Below are 22,560 nucleotides of genomic sequence, written 5' to 3' on the forward strand. Positions count from 1 at the left end.
TCGCGAGATTGCCACGCGCCTCAGTTACTTTTCGTTGAACCGAACCTGCTGAAGGGGCTGACGTTTGAAAAACTACTAACCTGGTTCAGCATTCACTCCAGAGTCAGACCCAGGTAGCCCCATTTCCCTAGACAAGGCTAGAGGGGACCATGGGTAGTTTGGACATCACCCGAACCTTTACAGGAATTCTACCCACACAAGAAGACATAGGGCCCTCCAAAGTGGACAAATTCTGTTCCCCTTCTTTGGTACCCCCAAAAGGTTCAATTCGTGGACCCCCATGAGGCTCACGAAGGAGGTCCGTGAATCTAGAAACCAGCGAAGATGTCCCCCCCACCCCAGCAATGGGTAAGGGCAGACCTTCATGCTGAAGGAGTCTTGTCAGTGGATCCAGAGAAGCCTGCTCGAGGCTTACCAGACCAAGATTGCTTGGAACTTCACGGGGAAGACTTGAGAGATCTGTTTCCTTTATCTGCAGTCCCGGGAGCCCGGAAGAATTTCTTATGGGCTGAGAATGAAGGCCCCCATCTGTGACGAGGCTCCTTCCCTTTCCTAGATTGAGGTAGGAAGTTACTCTTTCCCCTGTGACACCTTTATTGATGTCATCCAGGGTAGCCCCAAACAGGCGGGTGCCTTGAAAGGGCAGATCAATGAGAGCTTTTTTTAGAGGCTTGGTCTACTGTCCAATTCTTAAGCCACAGCACACGTTTAATCACCACCGCTGAAATAGAAAGCTTGGACAGCACAGGAGCTGCATCACAAATATACTGCAGCCCATGGACCAAATGGTTCGCTAAATCAACATAAGCAGCGGGAACCTGCTCACTACCCAGACCCTGGCGCAAAAGCTTAGCCCATTCAGTTAGGGTCTGCGACACCAAGGCCGAGGTCAAGACTGGACGCAATGCCAACCCAGGTATAGTAAACATGCTGCGTGCCACAGCCTCCGCAATCATGGGAAGCTGGGGTTCCGAGGGACTTGCTACCTCCATGAGGGGATCAGTGGGTGAGATGCGACCCTGAGGCTCCATAGGAAAGAAGACCCTGTAATACAAAGGAACTTTGGCACCATTAAGGGACACCCCAATGGCCAGGGTACCTATCAGCAGAGAGGGAGATACACAAGAACTCCCAAAGACTCACCCTACCAAACGGAGAAGCGCCGCAATTCGGCCCCAGCAACACCAATGTCGGCGTCCATTTCATATATCCCGGGACAAGAAGAGACGCATAGGGGAGGAAGAGCTCTGGCATCTCCATGAGGTTCCAGCCATCCCTAGTCTCACTAGACTAACGAAAAATGGCCACCATTGTCATCATTGGCTACACAAACATGGCCGCTGGCCGGAGACCAGCCAGACCAAGGGAAAATGGCCGCTGTGATGTCATCGGACCACCCAAACATGGCCACCAGCCTTTTGACATGCTGAAGCATGCTGCCAGGATCCTCTCTGTGCCTTCAGCATCGCTGCACCCTCTGCAAGGGGACCCCCTTCCAAAAAGGTACTGTACTCCTCCAGGCAGGGTGAACATTTAAGGGGACACCGCTGTGCCCTCTGCACTAGGACCCCCCCCAAACTGCACACACAGCAGGGCATGCACCGAGGGGTCTCTGCTGCACCCTCTGCACTGGAACCCCCCTATACCGCCAGGGCAGGACACACCCCACCCAGAAGGGGAATGGCGGGGGAGACCCCCCAGGAGTCTCTGCTGCCTGCTCTGGGACTCCCACCAATCCGTGGGGGGAGAGGGAAGCCCAGTTTAACCAAGGGACTTTAGGATGGGAGGAGGGATCCTGAAGGCAGGTCCGACCATCCCTGGAGGGTACCCACGTCCACCCCAAACCGCACAAAGGGGAAAGGGGAGACTGTACAAACCGATCCATGGTGCGGGTGACCCTCCAGACAGAACTCCTCTCCACCGAAGTGGGGGGCTGTCGGCCAAGGGACCACTGCAACTGGGACCAGAGCCCGTTCGTATGCGACGCATTTAACTCGTGGGCCAGCCTCTGTCCATTGAGGCTATGTCGTGGCCAACCTAGCGCGTAGCTGCGGTCTGCACGTGCTCGCTGGCTGGACTAGGGAGACCACTGGATCTAGATTATCCAGCCCGTCGCCCAGCAGTTGATTGCAGATCTTCCAGGAGAAAATGCATGGAAGAAAGAGATTTGCTAGGACTAAAAGATCCCAGCAAGGAGCTAGGTCCTTACTCCTGACTAGACAGAAAATAAACTGAATACATAGAGCAGGAAGGGGGTTATATACTGGCTGAGGGCAGCCCATGCGCGTAGCCAGGTGTTTTTTTGTTCTGCCTAGTCCTACTCCTGTAGAGGCGATATAACTCAAAGGGCAAGATTAAGGAGGCGCTGTGTCCGTTGATGCACGAAAGAGAAAAATAGCCACGATTACTATAAATGTCACTGGCAGGGAAGGGGTTAACACCGGGGGGGGGGGGGGGGGGGCAATTGAGGGGTTAACTGTGTTCCCTGGGTGTGTTCTAACTGTAGGGGGGTTGGGGCTACCTAGGACATGACAGAGATCACTGTTCCCAATGACTGGGAACAGAAGATCTCTGACAAGTCTCTAGGCAGAACGGGGAATTGCCTTGTTTACAGTTCCCCGTTCTGCCTCTGTACACCACGACTACGGGTCGCCGTCAGACATCAAGTCCGCAGGACCTGTGGCGTGCGCCCGCTAGCCTCCCCGCACAGAGCGAAGTACACCAACGGTGGTTTGCGAAGGAGAGAAAACCTGCCACAGTATAATGACGGCTGCTGGTCGGCAAGAGTTTAAACTGTAGAAATATGCCAACTCACTAAGTCAGTGTGGGCCCTGCAGCATAATATATATATATATATATATATATATATATATATATATATATATATATATATATATATACACATACACACACACTATACACAAAAGAAAAACCAGGGACTAGAATACCAGTCAAAGGGAAGCTGCTTTCACAGTACACACAGAGTATCAAAGACAACTAAGTTAAATTAAGTAATACAAAATATCTTTATAAATGTCAAATATTGAATGAAAATAGTATTAACAAAAAAAATCACAAACATATAAATACCCTTTTCCCACCAATAAAAAGTTGTCTTTTTTGTATTGGTGGAATAAGGGTATTTATATATGTGTGATTTTTTTTTATACTATTTTCTTTCAATATTTAACATTTATAGATATTTTGTATTTACTTTGTGTATTTGTTTTGTTTATTTGTTACTTTGTATAACTAAAGAAAACATTTCTTCTTTTTTGATAAGGTAGAGAGGGCATTAAAACACCCATTAGGTTTTTATTGCTGCCTGTGTACCCATTAGGGAGATTCCCCCTCTCGATTTGTCCTGTTTTTGTCATTGAAAGTGAAATTAAAAGAAAATCCCAAATTTTGGGTTGTTCCCAGAATAGTAATAGAGAAGAAATCTTCCAATGGAGACACTAGTTCTAGTGACCTGGGGGTCTCACTTTCTGTTTTGGCAATGGGACAGAAAGTAAAGGTAAATATCCCCAATGAGACACAGATAGCCCAAAACAAAAAATTCTAACAGGGGTTCTAACCTTCCATTATTCTATCCAAAATGAAAACGAAAGTTTTGCCTTTCGTTACACGTTCAAGCAGCCTTTCCCACCTTTTCCAACACAAAGGAACCCTTGAAATACTTTTCCAATCCCAGGAAACCCCTGCTAAAAATACTATATCTAAGCTCATGATACATTGGTGCGATGATCAAAGGGAAAAATGCTCCTTACACTTGTGGTCACTGGAAAGCATTACCGCCTTATGGATAGCTAAAAAGATCAATGATGTCAGTGGGAAGAAATCTCTAAAAAGAATTATGAAAAACTAAAGTATCCCCACTACATATGACATATTCTAACAAGAGATTAGGCCGGCCTTTTTCAACCAGGGTGCCTTCAGGGGCACCTTGGCAAAATGCCTAAAAAGTGATCAAAATTTGTATATAAGCCAACAGGTGGATCAAGCCTCCCTTTTAGTTACACAAAGCCATAGGTTTTCATTATGAATTTCTAGACACTGACATCATCAGTTAATAATGAGGAGCCTGTCTGTCGCCTCCACAGCGTCCTTGTTTGACCCTCCTGTGCCACTCTCCCTCAGCACTGGGTTAGCTTACTGATGGAGAGAAATTGAGGAAGAGCAACATAGGAATACTAGTCAGTACCAGTGTGCAAAAGTGTATTTGCTTTGACAGACTAAATCACCTCCAACGTTGGGTGTTTTACATGTGGATGTTGCTGCATTATGTAAAGCTATTAGAATAGTTTTCTTTTTACATTTTAGAATGGGGTGCCTCGAGATTGTCAACCTTTTTCCAGTCACGACTGGAATTTAAACTTATGCAGAAACACTGGATTAGACCACTGTAATATGCGTGTACATTGCATTATGTTTGGAGTGATTGGGGGGTTTTTTGCAGCAAATTATGTAAATGCTTGTAAAATCACCAAAAAAAAAAAAGTAAGAAAATCTGGGGGAATGATTGTATAAAATAGATAGATTTTACTACATGCAATGGGGTGGATTTACTAAAGGCTAGGCTAAGCACTTTGCACGTAAAGTTGCTCCAGAGCTTAGTAAATGTGGAGGAGCTCTGTGGACTTTCATCATCCAATCATGTGCAAACAAAAATGCTGCTTTTTTTTCCTTGCATGTGATTGGGTATTATTTGTAAAGTGAAGCACTACCTCATGTACTAAGCTCTGAAGCCACTTGCGAATTGCAGTCTATTTGCCAAAGTAGAACTATAGGCAAAACTTTTTTTCCCCCTATTTTAGCTAGAGTAAGGAAGGGATATAAGAGAGACTACTTAAAAGTTGGCTATTATACTTTTACCTTCCTTAAATATTGCATGCCAGGATCACTACTTAACCAGTTGCTGACCGCGCTATAGCCGAATGACAGCTACAGCTCAGTTGTCCAGTTCTGGTAGGCCTTCATTGGTGTCAGTGGTAGGAATAGTGACCTATCATTAATGTAAGTGGGAGGAATAGTGACCCATCATTGGTGTTAGTGGAAGGAATAGTGGGCGCGCTCTGTGTTTGCAGTGTCCTCCGGACACTACCGAATATAGATAGGTAAGAAGCCAATCAGTGGCTCTTTACCACATGATCAGCTGTGTCCAATCACAGCTGATTACGATGTCAACAGAAGCCGGTTACCAGCTGTCTTCATCGTTCTCCTTCTCACGTTGTCAGCGCGTGGAGAGGAGAAAGGAGCCGATAATCAGCTTCTGAAAGGCTTGCTGCCAACGGGTGCGCACTCCTGCCAATCGGTGCCCACCAGTGTCTCCTCATCAACGTCACCAATCAGTGCTGCCTCATCAGTGTCCATCATTGCTGCTTCATTAGCGCACCAGTGAAGGAGAAAAATTACCTGTTTTAAAAATTTTATAACAAACTATGAAAACCTTTTTCTTTTCTTTTTTTCAAAATTTTCAGTATTCGTTTATTTAGCAAAAAAAGACAAACAAAAACTCAACGGTGATTAAATGCCACCAAAAGAAAGCTCCATCTGTGTGAAAAAAAAAAATTGTTTCAGTACAGTGTTGCATGACCACACAATTGTCATTCAAAGTGCGACAGTGCTGAAATTGGTCCGGGCAGAAAAGGGGATGAAAGTGCCCAGTGGGAAAGTGGTTAATTGCTGCATACATTTAAAGCTGCTTTGTGATCCTCCCCCCCCCCCCCCTCAACAGGTAAGCCTATAATAAGGCTTGCCTGTACGTAAAATGAATATCTCCTAAAACATGCGCTGTTAGGAGATATTCACCCTGGTTAAAGCCGATGATGTCACCAGCGTGGGGTGATGTCATCACAGCTCCGACCACTCATACAGCCGAAGCCCGGAAGACCGGGGGAAGATTGAAGCCTTGTCAGCAGTGACAGTGCACTGCTGGAGGGCTTTGTAAGTAAATATTTAATACTGTGCTAGTATGCGATGCATACTAGCACATTATGCAATTGCCTTACAGGGGATTTTTTTTTTCTTTTTAACTGTTGTGGTTTACTACCACTTTAAATATTTATTTCCTTCTGTGAATTGAGTATAACACCTTTTCATGTGGTACTTAATTTTCAGCATTTTGTGGCAAATACAGCAAACGGACATAGTGAATTGGCAGTTTCAGGATCGCATGTGATATTTAGGCAGAATTTATCTGGGCACCTAAATAACACATACAATATGCTTTCGTGAATGGAGCCCCAAAGGTGCAAAAAAAACGGATGCGGAAAAAAACATGCAGATTTGACCCACATGGAATATTTTGGCGTTGTCCACACCATGTGCAGAGATGTGTGTCTTTTTAAGGTAGGTCTCTGCAAGGATAGAAAGAGAACCATTGTTTTCTATTGCCCTGGTTACACCACAATGTTGCTGTCATGTAAGTTTTTTTTTTCTGTGCAGAAAGCTGCATACGCATCGCAGACTTATGCGCAGAAAAAACTCCACACGATACCATTGTTTTGCTGTGAACAGGGCACATAAACAATTGTTTTCTTTGTTTCCTTGCAGAAAAACTCATGTCTCTACACTTGGTGTGAGCAGGGCCCAAGATTTTTTTTTTTGCCGTTTTAAAAACTTTGCTACCCCTCTCTCCATCTTCCTGCAGTATTCTTAACCTCCTGACGGCAACAGGCACAGTGCAGTTACAGAGGGGCCACCTGAACTGATGTAGGGTAACTGTGCAGGATCAGATTAGTTAATCCAGCTGTCAGGAGATGGTGGGTGGAGGAGCCCTTGCTACTGAGAACCTGCACACAGATTATGTTTTTGTGCAGCTGTAGTTCCATTCAGGAGCATGCATTTAGAAGTGGCTCCAGGAAGACCTTGCAAGGTAGTGGAGCCAACCCATAAGCGGAAGTGTACTTTGCCAGATTTTTACGTTAATTTCCTGTACAACAGATAGCCTTGATCAGGAAATGCAGCAGCAAGCCAGTACATTATAGTTAATGTTTAATAACTTTAATATTGTTCCAATATACAATGCTGTGCTTTACCCAACACATCAGTCCCAGGCTACACACTAATTTCCCCAACACAGTCATACACAGTGACAAACACAAGCCAGTATAGGCAGAAGTCATTTATTTCTGGGATTGTGGGAGAAAATGGACACACTGGAGGATACCTAAACATACCTTTGGCTAATAATCAAACAACATGCAATAATGATAGCATCCTGATAGAATGGAACCCAGGGGTACCTTGCTGGTAACCATGTTTCATCACCTATGTTATAAACCTACTGTAGCAGTGATCAGGTAGGACACTAGAGGGAGCTGTAGAAGAGACTCTAAAAGCAGTCTCAGTTGAACAGAAGTATATACCATATCCTTTCACCTCCAAGTCATCCATGCCATTTGGCTGCACTGGATGCAGATGGTGACTGCCAACATTATGAAATAAGCAGTTTAAAATGATATTAACACCTTTTAAAGCACTTTCAGCAGCTGATTTATTCACTTACTGAGTATGCAGCTCCTTTATTTTCTGAAACTTGCCTATGTTCCAGTTAAAGCTGCTGCCTCAAGTTTCTGGTTTCAGGGGGGACTCCTTTCTCTTGCAGCATCTTATGGAGCCACCCTTGCAGGCAGAGACTAGAGTTGTGTCTCCCTACACTGCATGCATCAATAGAAACACAGCCCTGTAGCCTTAAATGACAAGGCACTTCCCCTGTCCCCCCCCTTCTCAAAGTTAGAAGGACTCAGACTGTGCCGTAAGGGAAGCAGCACAGACAGACCAATAGCCAACTGTTTGCAGTTGTAAACTGCAAGCACTAAGGTAAGATTTCTCAGAAATAGTTTATGGGGAAATGTTTATTTTAGTGTGCTGAGTGTTTTAAGCTAAAAAATGCTGAGGATTTAATACTACTTTAAAGCGTAAACATGCTGCAGCTGCTGACTTTTAATAATAGGACACTTACCTGTCCTGGAGTCCAGCTATGTTGGCACCACAGCTGATGTTTCTATCAGCTGGCGGGTGTTGCCACCAATGCAGGTAAGGGAACCCGGCAGTGCAGCATTACGGCTTTACGCTGGGTCCCTACTGCACATGCACGAGGCACCGCAGCACTCTCCTACTGGCCCAGCGGCGGAGAAAGTAGGAAGGAGCCAAGCTGCTGACGTAATTCACCGCGGGAGTGGGGACAGGGTCAGAGACAGGTATCCACTCCCCCCGAAAGGTGGCAAATGTGGCATCGGAGGGGGAGGAGACTTTTGGGTGGAACTCCGCTTTAAGCTCAAATTCCCATCTCAAGTGTGCATGGAAACAAGCAAACTTGATTTAGTGCAATCAGTCCCCCGTAAGAGGCAGTGACAAATCTTTGATGAAATAAAACCATGAGCAATGAGAGTAAAGCTGACCATAGACGGAGCGATTTTCTTTCCTGCAACCACGTGTTTCAGGAAAGAAAACCGCTAGATTCCCTCCATTAAGACTGACTGAATACCTCCCGCAGAGCCATTGTGTTTTTTCAGCAGGGGGAAGCTGCCCTCGCCTGGAGAACACAGTGATTATTGCTAGCAGCTATAACAGCCGCTTGCAATAATCAAATGTAAAATCAAGCCAGCTTGTTGTACCAAAGTTGATTGATCGATCAACTTGGGTACATTCAGCCTGTCCATATATGGTTTGAATCTCAACTCTGTTCCTGCTGAACCAGCTGAGATTCCAACTGTATGGCCGACTTAAGGAATGGTTGAAAGTAATAGGGGCAGCTGTATCATGTGCCATGTTTTAAATACAATGAAACATGGACTTCAAATCAAAAAGTGAAGAATGATTTTCTTATTAAGAACTGCATCTGATATTGTAAATGCAAGGGAAAATCTAGCTGTTGAATGAGCATTATGAAAATGGGAAAGATCAGGTGGATATCCAGTCCAGCTGCAATGCTTTTCTCTCTGCTGCTTTTTAAAGCGGATAATAAGAATCTAACACAAAAATAAGTGATAAATCAGCCTCACTTACACCCGCCCCCATTCAAAATGTTCCGTCTCCTCTTTAGCCCTTTAGCAATATTTCATTTCAGGATGGAGTGTAAATAGAATGACGCACAGTTCATCTGTTTAAAACACTCTAAAATTTTAATGAATGCGTAAGCTTCGCCTTGCAACATTTATCTCAGCACGCTTTATTTATAAAATTGTTTACAAAGGTTCTTCCAAACAGGTCAGTAAAGTAATTCTAATGCATTCACTGTACAGGTTTGATAGAAAAAAGTATCAGAAATAATCCTTCCCTGTGTACTTATATACAACATCTATCTAAACACACTGCAACGTGGACACTTGTAAGAAACCAAAAAAAAAAAAAATAGGCTTGGGATAAATATACCAATACATATTATAGTACAAGGTTCGATTTATAATAACATATACTGTTTGATATTAGCTTTAAGCCAGAAAAGCTTAATGTTGTGCATATAATAATTTACAGAACATACAAAAACCAAAAATATAGATATTTAAATTGCGATGTACATAAAGAAATATTTTAACTGTATAAATAGCTTCCTGCAAAAGAGTCTGCTATCAGGATTCCGCTAAACACTTAATTTACATATTAAAAAAAAATGGTTAAAAAAAAATATATATATTGCTGATTTTCAGCAGTGGGCAAGATGGATTGTACACTACAAGAAGATTATTGTATGGTTTTGAAACACAGAAGAAAATGAGAACAAAGTGCCAGATTCTCAGTGTCAGGAAACAGAAAATGTCAACCATAAAAAGGTCTAAAAGGTGATTTGCGTACCATACAAACCAGCCACAGTCTTCCCTTCCTATGGAAAAAGTGACAGCTGGAATGTTATTGGCAGCAGTGATTCTTTCAAACACTTTTATACATCGGACTAATGAAAAAGTGAGAAGAAAAAACATCCACACATAAAATAAGCAGATTCTACTGCACAGGTCCTAGGAGTGGACTCAGTCTCAAACATTTTCCTCTTTCCACTGAAGCAGATGATCAAGTGCATTTTCTTTGCTTCTATATTTATGTACAAAAATTATACCGATAAAAATATTATATTCCTATGTGTATTCTCAATAATCCCCCAATGCTTCACGACCTGAAAAATAAGAAGTTAAACTGAATCAGCAAGCATACATTTCATGTATTGTATCAATGAGTTAGCGATTATACACCATTTTGTGCAATTAGCAATACAAACCAAGTGCATCAAGCCAGCTACTTATTTCTGGCTATAGTTACATAAAAGGATATTTCCATTCTGTGTACCAAGATCAAATCAATTAAAGCTACTACCCAACATTCCAATGCTCCTTAGGTTTTCATAGCAGCACCCAACAACATGACTGCCACACGTCCACTGACACATTTCACACTTAGTGATAATAAGTCTGTGTGCTGCACATACTAGTACCCCTTTTATAACTGCATATGCAAGAAAGTCACATAGAAGCAGAATTAAAATAATACATGTATATAAAAGCAAAATAAATAAAGTACTAAAATTGAATATGACATTTTTATTTTATAAAATGTATGTTAGCTTGTAAGCTCTAACGAGCAGGGCCCTCGGATTCCTGATGTATTGAATTGTTATACAACTGTACTGTCTGCCCTCATGTTGTAAAGTGCTGCGCAGACTGTTAACGTATACTATATACATAGGCGTGCGCAAAGGGTGTGCCGGGGCCCCTGATAAGGCAATACAACTGGCCCTCCTATACCTGGGCCTGGGCCCCATCAGTTCAAAAGGGGGGCCCGACACCTGCTGAGGAGGACGACTGTAGCAAAAAAGAAAAAACGACTCCTGCGCACAGGTGGATCACCATATAAATAATACGTAAACATAGGCCTTGCTGCTCTCAAGAATGGGGGATCCTAGTAGAAATCGAAAGAAAAAAAAAAAAAGACAGGGGCGCACCAGCCATGTGCATTAACTTTTAAAACATTTATTGAATAAAAATAGTAAAAAGAAACAACTCACAAGCAATTGGTGAAGGAGGCACAACATGAAAGTGCACTGACAAACAGCATGCGACTTAGGATGAGCGAAACCTTCCAAGGATCGTGGAGGCACACACAGGCATCACAATCAGCTAACGCGTTTCGAAGGGTACGTCCCTTCTTCGTCAGAGCTATGCAGTGAACTCTCCTTCAGCAGTCCCCTTTTATAAGTGCCTTATTGTCAGTGAAACAAGGATGGGATATGGGGCTCCTTCCCCTCAGAGGATCCCTCCCTCCTGTGCCCTCCAATCATACGGGCAAAACTCCAATTAGTATACAGAGAATAATAATTTATAAAATAAATAATAAATATAATAAAATGATAAATATAGAAATAAAACAAAGGCAGGCTGAACCATTGGTAATGGATCGTGGCGCGCTGTGCACACAAAATGCAAAATGCAGAGACGACAATGGCATGAAGTGTATCAGACGTAGCAGATGTAAACCATAGTAAGCAATAATAGCCATGGTGGGTGGGAATCTCCCATTTTAAAAATCACCAGTCACATCAAAAAAATAAATAATATATATATATACACACACACACACAAGAATATAAGGATATGAGAATGAATAGTATAAATAAAAATGTGTTTAAAGATACCTGCGCTATCATCTCAGGGGGTCAATACACGTGGCGCGTTCCACTTCGACATAGCTATGCTGCAGCCACCGGCCCACTTTGTATTCGATATGGAGGTGCTCCACGTGTACTGACCCCCTGAGATGATACTGCAGGTATCTTTAAACACATCTTTATTTATACTATTCATTCTCATATCCTTATATTCTTGTGTGTGTGTGTGTGTATATATATATATATATTTATTTTTTTGATGTGACTGGTGATTTTTAAAATGGGAGATTCCCACCCACCATGGCTATTATTGCTTACTATGGTTTACATCTGGTACGTTTGATACACTTCATGCCATTGTCGTCTCTGCATTTTGCATTTTGTGTGCACAGCGAGCCACGATCCATTACCAATGGTTCAGCCTGCCTTTGTTTTATTTCTATATTTATCATTTTATTATATTTATTATTTATTTTATAAATTATTATTCTCTGTATATTAATTGGAGTTTTGCCCGTATGATTGGAGGGCACAGGAGGGAGGGATCCTCTGAGGGGGAGGAGCCCCATATCCCATCCTTGTTTCACTGACACTCAGGCACTTATAAATGGGGACTGCTGAAGGAGAGTTCACTGCATAGCTCTGACGAAGAAGGGACGTACCCTTCGAAACGCGTTAGCTGATTGTGATGCCTGTGCGTGCCTCCATGATCCTTGGAAGATTTCGCTCATCCTAAGTCGCATGCTGTTTGTCGGTGCACTTTCATGTTGTGCCTCCTTCGCCAATTGCTTGTGAGTTGTTTCCTTTTACTATTTTTATTCAATAAATGTTTTAAAAGTTAATGCACATGGCTGGTGCGCCCCTGTCTTTTTTTTCTTGAGGAGGAGGACCACCTGTATTGCCTTATTGCAGACACCAATCCTCTGATGGCTTCTTCTCCTCCTCCTCCTCTCCCTCTGGCTGCGCTGCAGGGGGATCAGTTCTAGTATCTGCAACCCTTCCCCTTGCTGTCCAGGACCCCACCCCCTAACTATGTTTATTATGCTTCAGTTTGTGAATGAATAGGAAGCCTGTGAGCGCTTTGTATTCATTCATCTGTGCAACTGAGGGCATAGGGAAAGGGACAGATGAATTTTTGTCCTCCATCCATTTCTCAGTCTTAAACATTGGGGGTCTGTTTAGACCCCTGATATTTCACCAAAGCCCCCCTAACAGGGCAGCCAAAAAATGTAAAAAATACAATAAAAACCAAATACAATTATAAAAAATAAAACAAATATTAAAGGACTCATTCACATGTGCTTCTATAATTTTTGCCATTACTGCAAAGAACAGCATTGCAGCCATGGCATGTGTACGCCACTAGCCGCTGCTTCCGTATTTGAGCTTTGGGGTGCATACCCTAATTCAATAGGCTGTGCACACCTAATATATAAGTCTATAGATCATTCCATAGGTATTTTGTATTGATTTTTGGATTGACCCATCCCTGTGTTATTTCAGGCTATCATTGTTATTTTACATACACTATCTGGAAGGAAGTAGTACTGTCATTGAAAGACTCTTGAAATGACTATTGTCCTTTTATCTATTCATAATTCTGGCTGTATTTGAATTGCTTATATATGCAAGTATAAAAAAATGGATTCCAGTGCACCCCACTCATCCCTCTAGGCACCCGTACAAATGAAACACATCAGAAGTGGTGCGACTTATGTTGCTGGAGCACTAATAAGCTTCATGGTTCTGTGTAAAAGACTCTTCCTCTTGGTTTTTGCAGTGCATTGCTTAGCTCTGTAATGGTACATCTCACTCTGCCAATAGGCCTTGACCAATAATGAAACCATGAAAATGGAATTCTATTTTCTTTCTTCTGTATTTATCAAAGCCTTCTGTGTTTACAGGGAAGGGTGCTTCTCATAAGATTTGATACAGCCTTTAATAATGTGGGATGCAGTGCATAATAAGCTACCCTGCTGCATATAAACCTTCGGTGGGTATGAGGCCAATTGCATACATTTGCCTTTTTAATGTTTGGAAACATTTCTAGAAAGATTTATGAACTTCAACAATGGAAGTCTACACCAATCAGTTAACAACGATCATTAATTTATCTTCGAATAGTCACGGACAGCATCACTCTGGAGCCCCCAAGCTAAATGCACATCTTTGTAGACAGGAATACGCACCGCAGATGCACATAGACCACCTGTCCATTTAATGCTATAATACTTTAATGACTAAAAGGTAGGCAACTAGAGATGCCTATATACAGTATCTCACATAAGTGAGTGCACCCCTCATTTTTGTAAATATTTTACTATCTTTTCACGTCTTTTCATATTATTTATCTTTTCATGTGACAACACTGAAGAAATGACACTTTGCTACAATGTAAAAGTAGTGAGTGTACAGCTTGTATAACAGTGTCAATTTACTGTCCCCTCAATATAACTCAACACACAGCCATTAATGTGTAAACCGCTGGCAGCAAAAGTGAGTACACCTCTAAGTGAAAACGTCTGAATTGGGCCCAATTAGCCATTTTCCCTCCCCGGTGTCATGTGACTCGTTAGTGTTACAGGTGTGAATGGGGAGCTGGTGTAATAAATTTGGTGTCATCACTCTCTCATACTGGTCACTGGAAGTTCAACATGGCACCTCATGGCAAAGAACACTCTGAGGATCTGAAAAAAAGAACTGTTGCTCTACATAAAGATGGCCTAGGCTAGAAGAAGATTGCCAAGATCCTGAAACTGAGCTGCAGCACGGTGGCAAAGACCATACAGCGGTTTATCAGGACAGGTTGTACTCAGAACAGGCCTCGCCATGGTCGACCAAAGAAGTTGTGCTCAGCGTCATATCCAGAGGTTGTCTTTGGGAAATAGACCTATGAGTGCTGCCAGCATTGCTGCAGAAGTTGAGGGGGTGGGGGTCAGTCCGTCAGTGCTCAGACCATACGCCGAACACTGCATCAAATTGATGCTTGGCTATCGTCCTAGAAGGAAGCCTTTTCTAAAGATGATGCACAAGAAACCTGCAAACGGTTTGCTGAAGACAACCAGACTAAGGACATGGATTACTGGAACCATGTCCTGTGGTCTGATGAGACCAAGATAAACTTATTTGGTTCTGATGGTACAAAGACAAGTGTGTATTGCCTACAGTCAAGCATGGTGGTGGGAGTGTCATGGTCTGGGGCTGCATGAGTGCTGCCAGCACTGGGGAGCTACAGTTCATTGAGGGAACCATGAATGCCAACACGTACTGTGAGATACTGAAGCAGAGCATGATCCCCTCCCTTCGGAGACTGTGTCGCAGGGAAGTATTCCAACATAATCCCTCAAACACACCTCCAAGATTACCCTCAGCTTCTGTAGCAATGCAGTGGTCAAGGTGATGGACTGGCCAAGGATGTTTTCAGACCTAAACCCTACTGAGCATCCTCAAATGGAAGGTGGAGGAGCGCAAGGTCTCTAACATCCACCAGCTTTGTGATGTCATCATGGAGGAGTGGAAGAGGACTCCAGTGGCAACCTGTGAAGCTCTGGTGAACTCCACGCCCAAGAGGGTTAAGGCAAAGCTGGAAAATAAATATTGACACTTTGGCCCCAATTTGGACATTTTGACTTAGGGGTGTACTCACTTTTGTTGCCAGCGGTTTAGACATGAATGGCTGTGTGTTGAGTTATATTGAGGGGACAGGAAATTTACACTGTTATACAAGTTGTACACTCACTACTTTACATTGTAGCAAAGTGTCATTTCTTTAGTGTTGTTTGAAAAGATATAATAAAATATTTACAAAAATGTGAGGGGTGTACTCACTTTTGTGAGACACTGTATATACATACACACACACAATTTCTGGTGCTCCAATATTCTAATTCTGACACTTCCTAGCAATATCACAGTAAGGTTCACCCCCTCCAGCTCCTCCCATTAGTTAGCAAGGCTGGTCAGTTACATTTATGGCCAACAGTCTCTTAAGGAGCTCATAAAGATGTATGAATGCTTGTGGCGGAATCTTCAGGAGCCTGTAGACAAGTTATATAGCCAGTTATGGCAGAAACTGTTAACACTCCTAACATTCCTAACCTTTCAGAAGCAGACATAACAGTGATTTTCTTGTATAAAACTGTAGTCACTGTGAGACTTGTGTGCTAAAAATGCATTTTAACTGCAAGAAATAAACGGTATGCACGCTAAATTATACTGCAAATCACACATCGCATGAGAGATTTCTTTAACTGCTACATGTGTCATGGGTTTATTACGTGATTTTCACTAGATGTAATCTATATACATTAAATGCTAGCATGTTTTAAAATTTTCATCTGGTACATTCCAATGTCCACATTGTGCAGTGTTGGTTTAATATTTAAGTTCATAACACTGAAAGCGATTGTAAAGGATTTAAAAAAATAAATAAATCATGTCTATACTTACCTGCTCTGAGCAATAGAATTGCAGAGCTGCCGCAAACCTCCTCTTCTGGAGTCTCCCACTGGCCCTCCTGTCTGTCCAGTGCCCACTCATGGGTGCTCACTCCCAAGCCCAGCTGCTGTGTCCATTGCATCGCATACTAGCCCATTATGTAAAACTTACCTGAAAACGAAGCCTTCCAGCGATGAGATGTCATCAATGGAGGCCACTTCCATCTTGCTTCTAGGTTTGTGAAGTATGGCTCGGTGACTGGCCGAAGCCCGCGATGACGTCACTACCGCACACGTGTGCGGGAGCCCCTGGGCACGGAAGAGGGCTCTAAACGAATGGCACGGGTGGCCCATTCCTTCAGCGTGCATGCGCCAGTGATGTCACTGGCTGCAGATACAGTAAATATCTCCTAAACTGTGCACGTTTAGGAGATATTTACACTACCTATAAGTAAGCCTTATTATAGGCTTAACTATATGCAAAATGTTAAGTTGGAAGTTTACTTCCTCTTTAACCACTTGCCGACCAGCCGCCGTCATTATACTGTGGCAGGTCGGCACGATCCCGTGAGCCGTGGTAGCTGTAAGTCGGCTTCTTTAAGCGGGATAGCAGGTGCATGCCCGCTGCACTGCGGGGGTGTCGATACACGTGGCCGGCAGTCGTGATGACCGACGGCCACGTGTGATCGCGGGCATGGGAGGCAGAACAGGGACGCGTGCGTGTAATCACACAAATCCCTGTTCTGTGGGGAGAGGCAGATCGTGAGTTCCTAATAGCTAGGAACCACCATCTGTCATCTCCTATCATCTGTCCCCTCCCCCCCACAGTTAGAACACACACTAGGGAACATGGTAAACCCCTTTAAATCGCCCACCAAGTGTTAACCCCTTCCCTGCCAGTGACATTTACATAGTAATGAGTGCATTTTATAGCACTGATCGCTGTATAATTGTCAATCTTCCCAAAAAAGTGTCAAAAGTGTCCGATGTGTCCGCCATAAGGTCGCAGTGCTGAAAAAAAAACGCAGATCGCCGCCATAACTAGTAGAAAAAAAATAAAATTATAAAAACGGCATAAATCTATCCCCTATTTTGTGGACATTATAACTTTTGTGCAAACCAATCAATATACGCTTTTTTGCGTTTTTTTATTACCGAAAACATGTAGAAGAATACATATCGGCCTTAACTGAGGAACAAATTAGCTTTTTTAAAAAACAAATTGGGGATATTATAGCAAAAAGTACAAAATATTGTTTTTTTTTTTTTAATTTTAAAAAATGTTTAGGCTTTAGAACCACTTTAAGTTGGCCATAGATGGTGCAAATCTCATACGGTTCTGAGATTCGAACTTTGTATCAGCAGGCTGAATGTACCCAAATTGATCGATCAACTTGGGTACAACCAGCCTTCTGCATTTTACATAGGTATAGCTCCTAGCAATAAATTACTGTCTTCTCCTGGAAGGGATGGCTTCCCCCGCCCCCAGGAGAATACAATGGCTCTGCGGGAAGGACTCCCCTGTTTTCACTGTCTGTGTTGATGGAGGAGCAGTGGTTGCAGAAAAGAAATTCGCTCCTTCAGTGGCCAGCCTTACTGTAAACTTATTGTAAGTTTAACCCTCACTTTTTAGAGTCTACCAGAACTGATACATACAGTAGTTACAGTATACTTTTGCAATCTAAACCATACTCACCAAACAGAAGGCTGAAGCTGTGCATCTATTTTCTGAATTCTTCTGATGAACATGTCCACATCATACACAAGAATTCCATTCTGCTCCAACTCCTCAGCTTCTGTGCTTGGTATAACTGCATGTGAACAGGGCAAAGCTGAATTAATGCTGTCAGCAGTCCAAATCAAGTACACATTCTAAGACCTTTAATCTACATTCTATTTGTATAAAAAGCAATACTTTAACAGGTCCACTTTAATACTTTAAGGTTTCTTAATAGCCACATACAATGGTTGCATCAAAAAAAAAAATGACAAAACAAATCTGTGGCTATGCTATGGACATTTAGGGATTTACACCAGTCCATGCTTTTGTGGAATCCACACCATATGGCGCTGTGTCCCATGGGATCCAGGTCATTTATTAACCTGTTAAAAAGAAACCTCTACCTTCCAACAAGTGACCACCTCCACTCCTGTGTAATAACTAAACGCGCTTACCCTCAGAGACTAAGATGAATAAATGAGGGTAAACGTTTAGTTATTACACAGGCGTGGAGGTGGTCACTTGTTGGAAGGTGGAGATTTCCTTTTGAAGAAGAAAGAACATATTGCAATTTACTGCAAGAATGGGGTTGGGACTTTGTTTTGTTTGATTTATATAAAAATATGACGAACTGGTCTTGATTTGGGACTTTGGTTGAATCACAATAGCGAACAAAAGTGGATTCAATCACTGCACTTATTTCCTTTTTATTTTTATAATTGGATTATAATTGGTTGTACATAATTTGACATGTATTCTGTCATGACATGACATGACATCCTAGGTAAGGGAAACAGGCAGTGGAGCCTTGCGGCTTCACTGCCAGTTTCCTACTGCGCACGGACAAGCGCTACAGTGCTCTGTGAATGGCCCCGTGGTGTTCTGGGAACACGCACAGTTCCCAGAAGACAACGGGGCCGCTCACCAAGGAGCAGAACACGCCGCGGAAGAGGCAGATTAGGAAGACTGCCTAGCAACAAGAGTTTAGGTAAGTATAAAAACATTTTTTTTCAAACTTTTTTTGTAATTTTTTTTTTTAGGATTTTTGGTGATTTTTTTTTTTTCAGGGTGACACCTACCCACCCGGCCTATAGTACAATGACGGCCGGGCGGGAGGACTGCTGTTCTGGTTGGACGACATATGATGTCCTCGAACTGTCACTGACCATGTCCACCAGACACAGCCGATGACTGATCACTATACCGGCCCGCTGCCAGTACCATGCCCGCTGCCTGCTACCACAGCAGATCAAAATGACAACAATGGATGGCTTCCTTTCATCCCTGCATTGTATACAATTGTGTCGCTAGCTGTGATTGGTCACAGTGATCACATGGTTCAGACAGGGCCAATCACAGCCCATCTGTACCATGTGATTAGCTTTGGCCAATCACAGCTAATCACAACAAAAGACACTGAATGAACTAGTTTCATTCAGTAAAAATAGTCGCTTATACCAATAAAATTCATTGGTATAAGCAATGTAAAAACAAAAATTCCTGATCACTTCCCCAGAGTAGTACAATGTTAACTATAGTAACACTGTACTGGTCTGGTCGTAATGTGTTATAAAAAAAAAAATTATATTATATATATATTTTTACATATGGTCACCAGTCAATGTCCCTGATCACCGCCACACCAGTTACAGTATATGACAATACTGTACTGCACTGGTGACAGGATGTTAAAAAAAAAAAAATGTAATTTTGTTTTTTCTTTCATTTCTTCATTTTCAAAATAATTGAGACAAAAAATGATAACTTCAAAAAACTTGCCATGCCTCTTACTAAATACCTTGGACTGTCTACTTTCCAAAATGGGGTCATTTGGGGGTTATTGTACTGTCCTGGCCTCAAGAAATGAAATCTCTCTCTCTCATACACACACACCATAGTTTGTGGACTACAACTTTCTTACAGACTCAGTAATAAACTCTGATTTGGGTAATTTTCACCAAAGAAATGTAGTGTACATTTAACCTACATTTATGAAAAAAGATTATTTATTTGCAAAATGTTATAACGAAGAAAAACGTATTTTTATTTTTTTTTAAAAGGTTTGAGGTTTTTTTTATAAATTTTTGCTAAATAAACTAAAAAAGACCAGTGGTGATTAAATACCACAGAAAGAAAGCTCTATTTGTGTGAAAAAATGATAAAAATTTAGGCTGGGTACAGTGTTGTATGGCCGTGCAATTGTCATTCAAAGTGTGACAGTGCTGAAAGCTGAAAATTGGTCTGGGCAGGAAGAGGGTGAAAATGTCCAGTATTGTAATGGTTAAAGATAACTCCTGGCAGTAGTTGAAATCAGTCTGTCTGCGATATCCAGAAAACATTCCAAGCATGCTAAGATTGGAAAGCCCACATCATTTATCATGATAAAAGATACAAAATGCTTTCCAAAGCCATATAGAAAAGAACTTGCAAAAGTAATGCTTTTTCTGTTGGCTGAAGTATGGATGGATGAAGGATTGACAAAATCATTCTGCGTTTAGATGCATGCATAATTAACCTGTAGAGGTTCTATGATGAGAGGCTTGGGATATGGTATTCTGAGAACACAGGGCTACGGATTAGGCTTTGCCAAACTAAAATTCAAAGGGGCCTTACGGAAAGGCTTTGCCCCTTTGTATATTGTAGGGAAAATCCTTCAGATCTGGATTTCCTAGAAGTAAACTGCACACTGATGTAGCATCTAGCATTTCACTAAACAAATTTTGACATTTTAAAATAGAAGCTTGGTAAATATAACCTATAAAGTCAAGCAATAGTACCTGTCAAAAAGACAGCAAGTCTTGAACGGATATGCTGGCTCTGGAGGCTCAACAGACATTCGAGATCACTTGAGAGGTTTTTAGACCTGGAGTCACACCGATGATAAGGCAGGATTTCAATGATGTTTGATTGCTGGTAAGACTTAAGCAAAGGAATCTTAACCCGAGAAGCAGACTCTGCCCTGTTGTGAGAAATAAAATACACACAAGTTCAGTCAATACAAGCCTCTGCCATACTTTGGATTGCAATAAAAAAGGAAAAAAAATATATATTAATAAAAAAAAAAACCTGCTGCCCAGCTGTTAACAGACAGATATGTCACAACACTGCTAGTAAGATTTCCATCACCTCTGGAGTTTGTTTTTTTTATTATTAAAAAAAATCTAGTTTCTTTAGGCTACCGCTAGCTTTTTCGGATGGAATATTTTTTAACCGCATAAAATGTATGCGTCCAAACAGTCATTCAATACGTTTATTTAAGTCTTTTACAAATATTTTCACACCATACATATTTTGATTGGTGAATTACCATTTGCATCTTCTGTTTTCCTATGGCTACCTTAACAATCAACTGGAACAAAAATTAAATCCAATGCTAGGACTTCACTTGCAATTAATCATCACAAGGAGACCATCAGCTTTCAGATGGAAGCGATGCAGTGACTATTAATTTGCCTTCAGTTTCAATTGTCCACTATACTGGCTGCTGTGGCCTGGGTAGGTTGCACAATTTGTGCGACCCGACACACAAAATACCAGCAGCCATTAAAAGTGTAAAAAATTAAAGTTATATTCAACCACATAACATCCCTTCCCAATAAAAATAAAAATACAAGTGTCAGGGGCACCTACGTAAGAAAATGGTGATTGTGTTACACAATACAGATCACTGCACACACCAGAGGGGCAGGAATATACTAGGGCCATCATTTAACTGATGACCTGTAAGTACATTTGAAGTGCAGCCTATGGAGAATATTGTGTACCAAAGTTTGCTGCCGTTTCACAGGTGCAAGCAATTTTAAATCTGAACTCCAGGCATGGATACTTTTGCATAGTTACATTGGTCCAGCATGCACCAATTTAACCATTTAACCTGTATCCATACCTGTGGGATCCCCGCGGAAGCTGGGAATCACTGTAGTAGGCACTGTTGACTTCTAGGTTCTGTGCTGAAAAGCTTCCCTGCTGCCTAAAGACAACAGGAGGTTGCCCTCTTGTCACAGCCGTCATTAAGAACACTTTGCAATTTCTCAATCAATGCAAAGAGTTCTCTGATTATACAAGAAAGAGGCAGGCTGGTGACACCACAATCACCAACTTATCCAATCAGAGAAAGCTTTGAACTAAAAATGAAATCAATCCCACTACTTTTTTTTCCAGGGTCACTGCCTTCAGAAACTATAGACTGGGGTTTTTAGCTAATCCTAAGGCCTAAAATGTGCATTTTAACCTGTGTGCATAAAAAATGCAAAAACAGTTCTGACAGCAAAAGGGTTAAACATAAGGTTACCTTTTATCTTCCTTAAGTTTCCTGTAATCTCCATAATGAATGAGCCATTTCCAAGCTGAAGTTTGGCTCAACTTCTCCAATATGATCAGAACTTCTTTTAGCTTATCTACACAGAGATAATTAAATCAATAAAATAACAAAACATTTGCTCTGAATTCAATTGCACATACATAATATATGCTACATGTTCTCAAAATCAGCAGTTATGCAATACCGTAGTAAAAAGTAATGGCTAGTAGTGCTTGCAGAGCTGGCACCCAGAGTACTGGGGTACAAATGGTTCATCACACATTAACTATTAAAATGATAAAGCGATTAATAGATACATTTTCTTAAACCTTTTTTTCTGTCTAACAAAAAAACATTAAAGTGGTTGTAAAGGTATTTAAAAAAAAATAAAATAACATACTTACTTGCTGTGTGTAATAGTTTTGCACAGAGCAGCCCTGATCCTCTTCTCAGGTCCCCTGCCGACGCTCCTGGCTCCTCCCCCCTCCTGAGTTCCAAGCTGCTT

General features: G+C 41.9%; 1 protein-coding gene across 6 annotated transcripts in view; it reads right to left on the bottom strand.

The window, feature by feature from the left end:
• Positions 1-7,113: 7,113 nt before the first annotated feature.
• TASOR2 (transcription activation suppressor family member 2) overlaps positions 7,114-22,560 on the bottom strand; it is a 118,466-nt gene continuing 103,019 nt past the window's right edge. For all 6 annotated transcript variants that reach the window (XM_073619399.1, XM_073619398.1, XM_073619396.1 and 3 more), the window contains 4 exons: positions 22,047-22,152; positions 20,533-20,714; positions 17,732-17,846; positions 7,114-10,114 (listed from right to left, as the gene is read on the bottom strand). In XM_073619399.1, coding sequence (XP_073475500.1) covers positions 10,108-10,114; positions 17,732-17,846; positions 20,533-20,714; positions 22,047-22,152 — 410 coding nt within the window. In that variant the 3' untranslated portion in view covers positions 7,114-10,107. The remainder of the gene's footprint in view (positions 10,115-17,731; positions 17,847-20,532; positions 20,715-22,046; positions 22,153-22,560) is intronic.

Source organism: Aquarana catesbeiana, linkage group LG03 (assembly GCF_042186555.1).
Source record: "Aquarana catesbeiana isolate 2022-GZ linkage group LG03, ASM4218655v1, whole genome shotgun sequence".
Classification (NCBI taxonomy): Eukaryota; Metazoa; Chordata; class Amphibia; order Anura; family Ranidae; genus Aquarana; species Aquarana catesbeiana.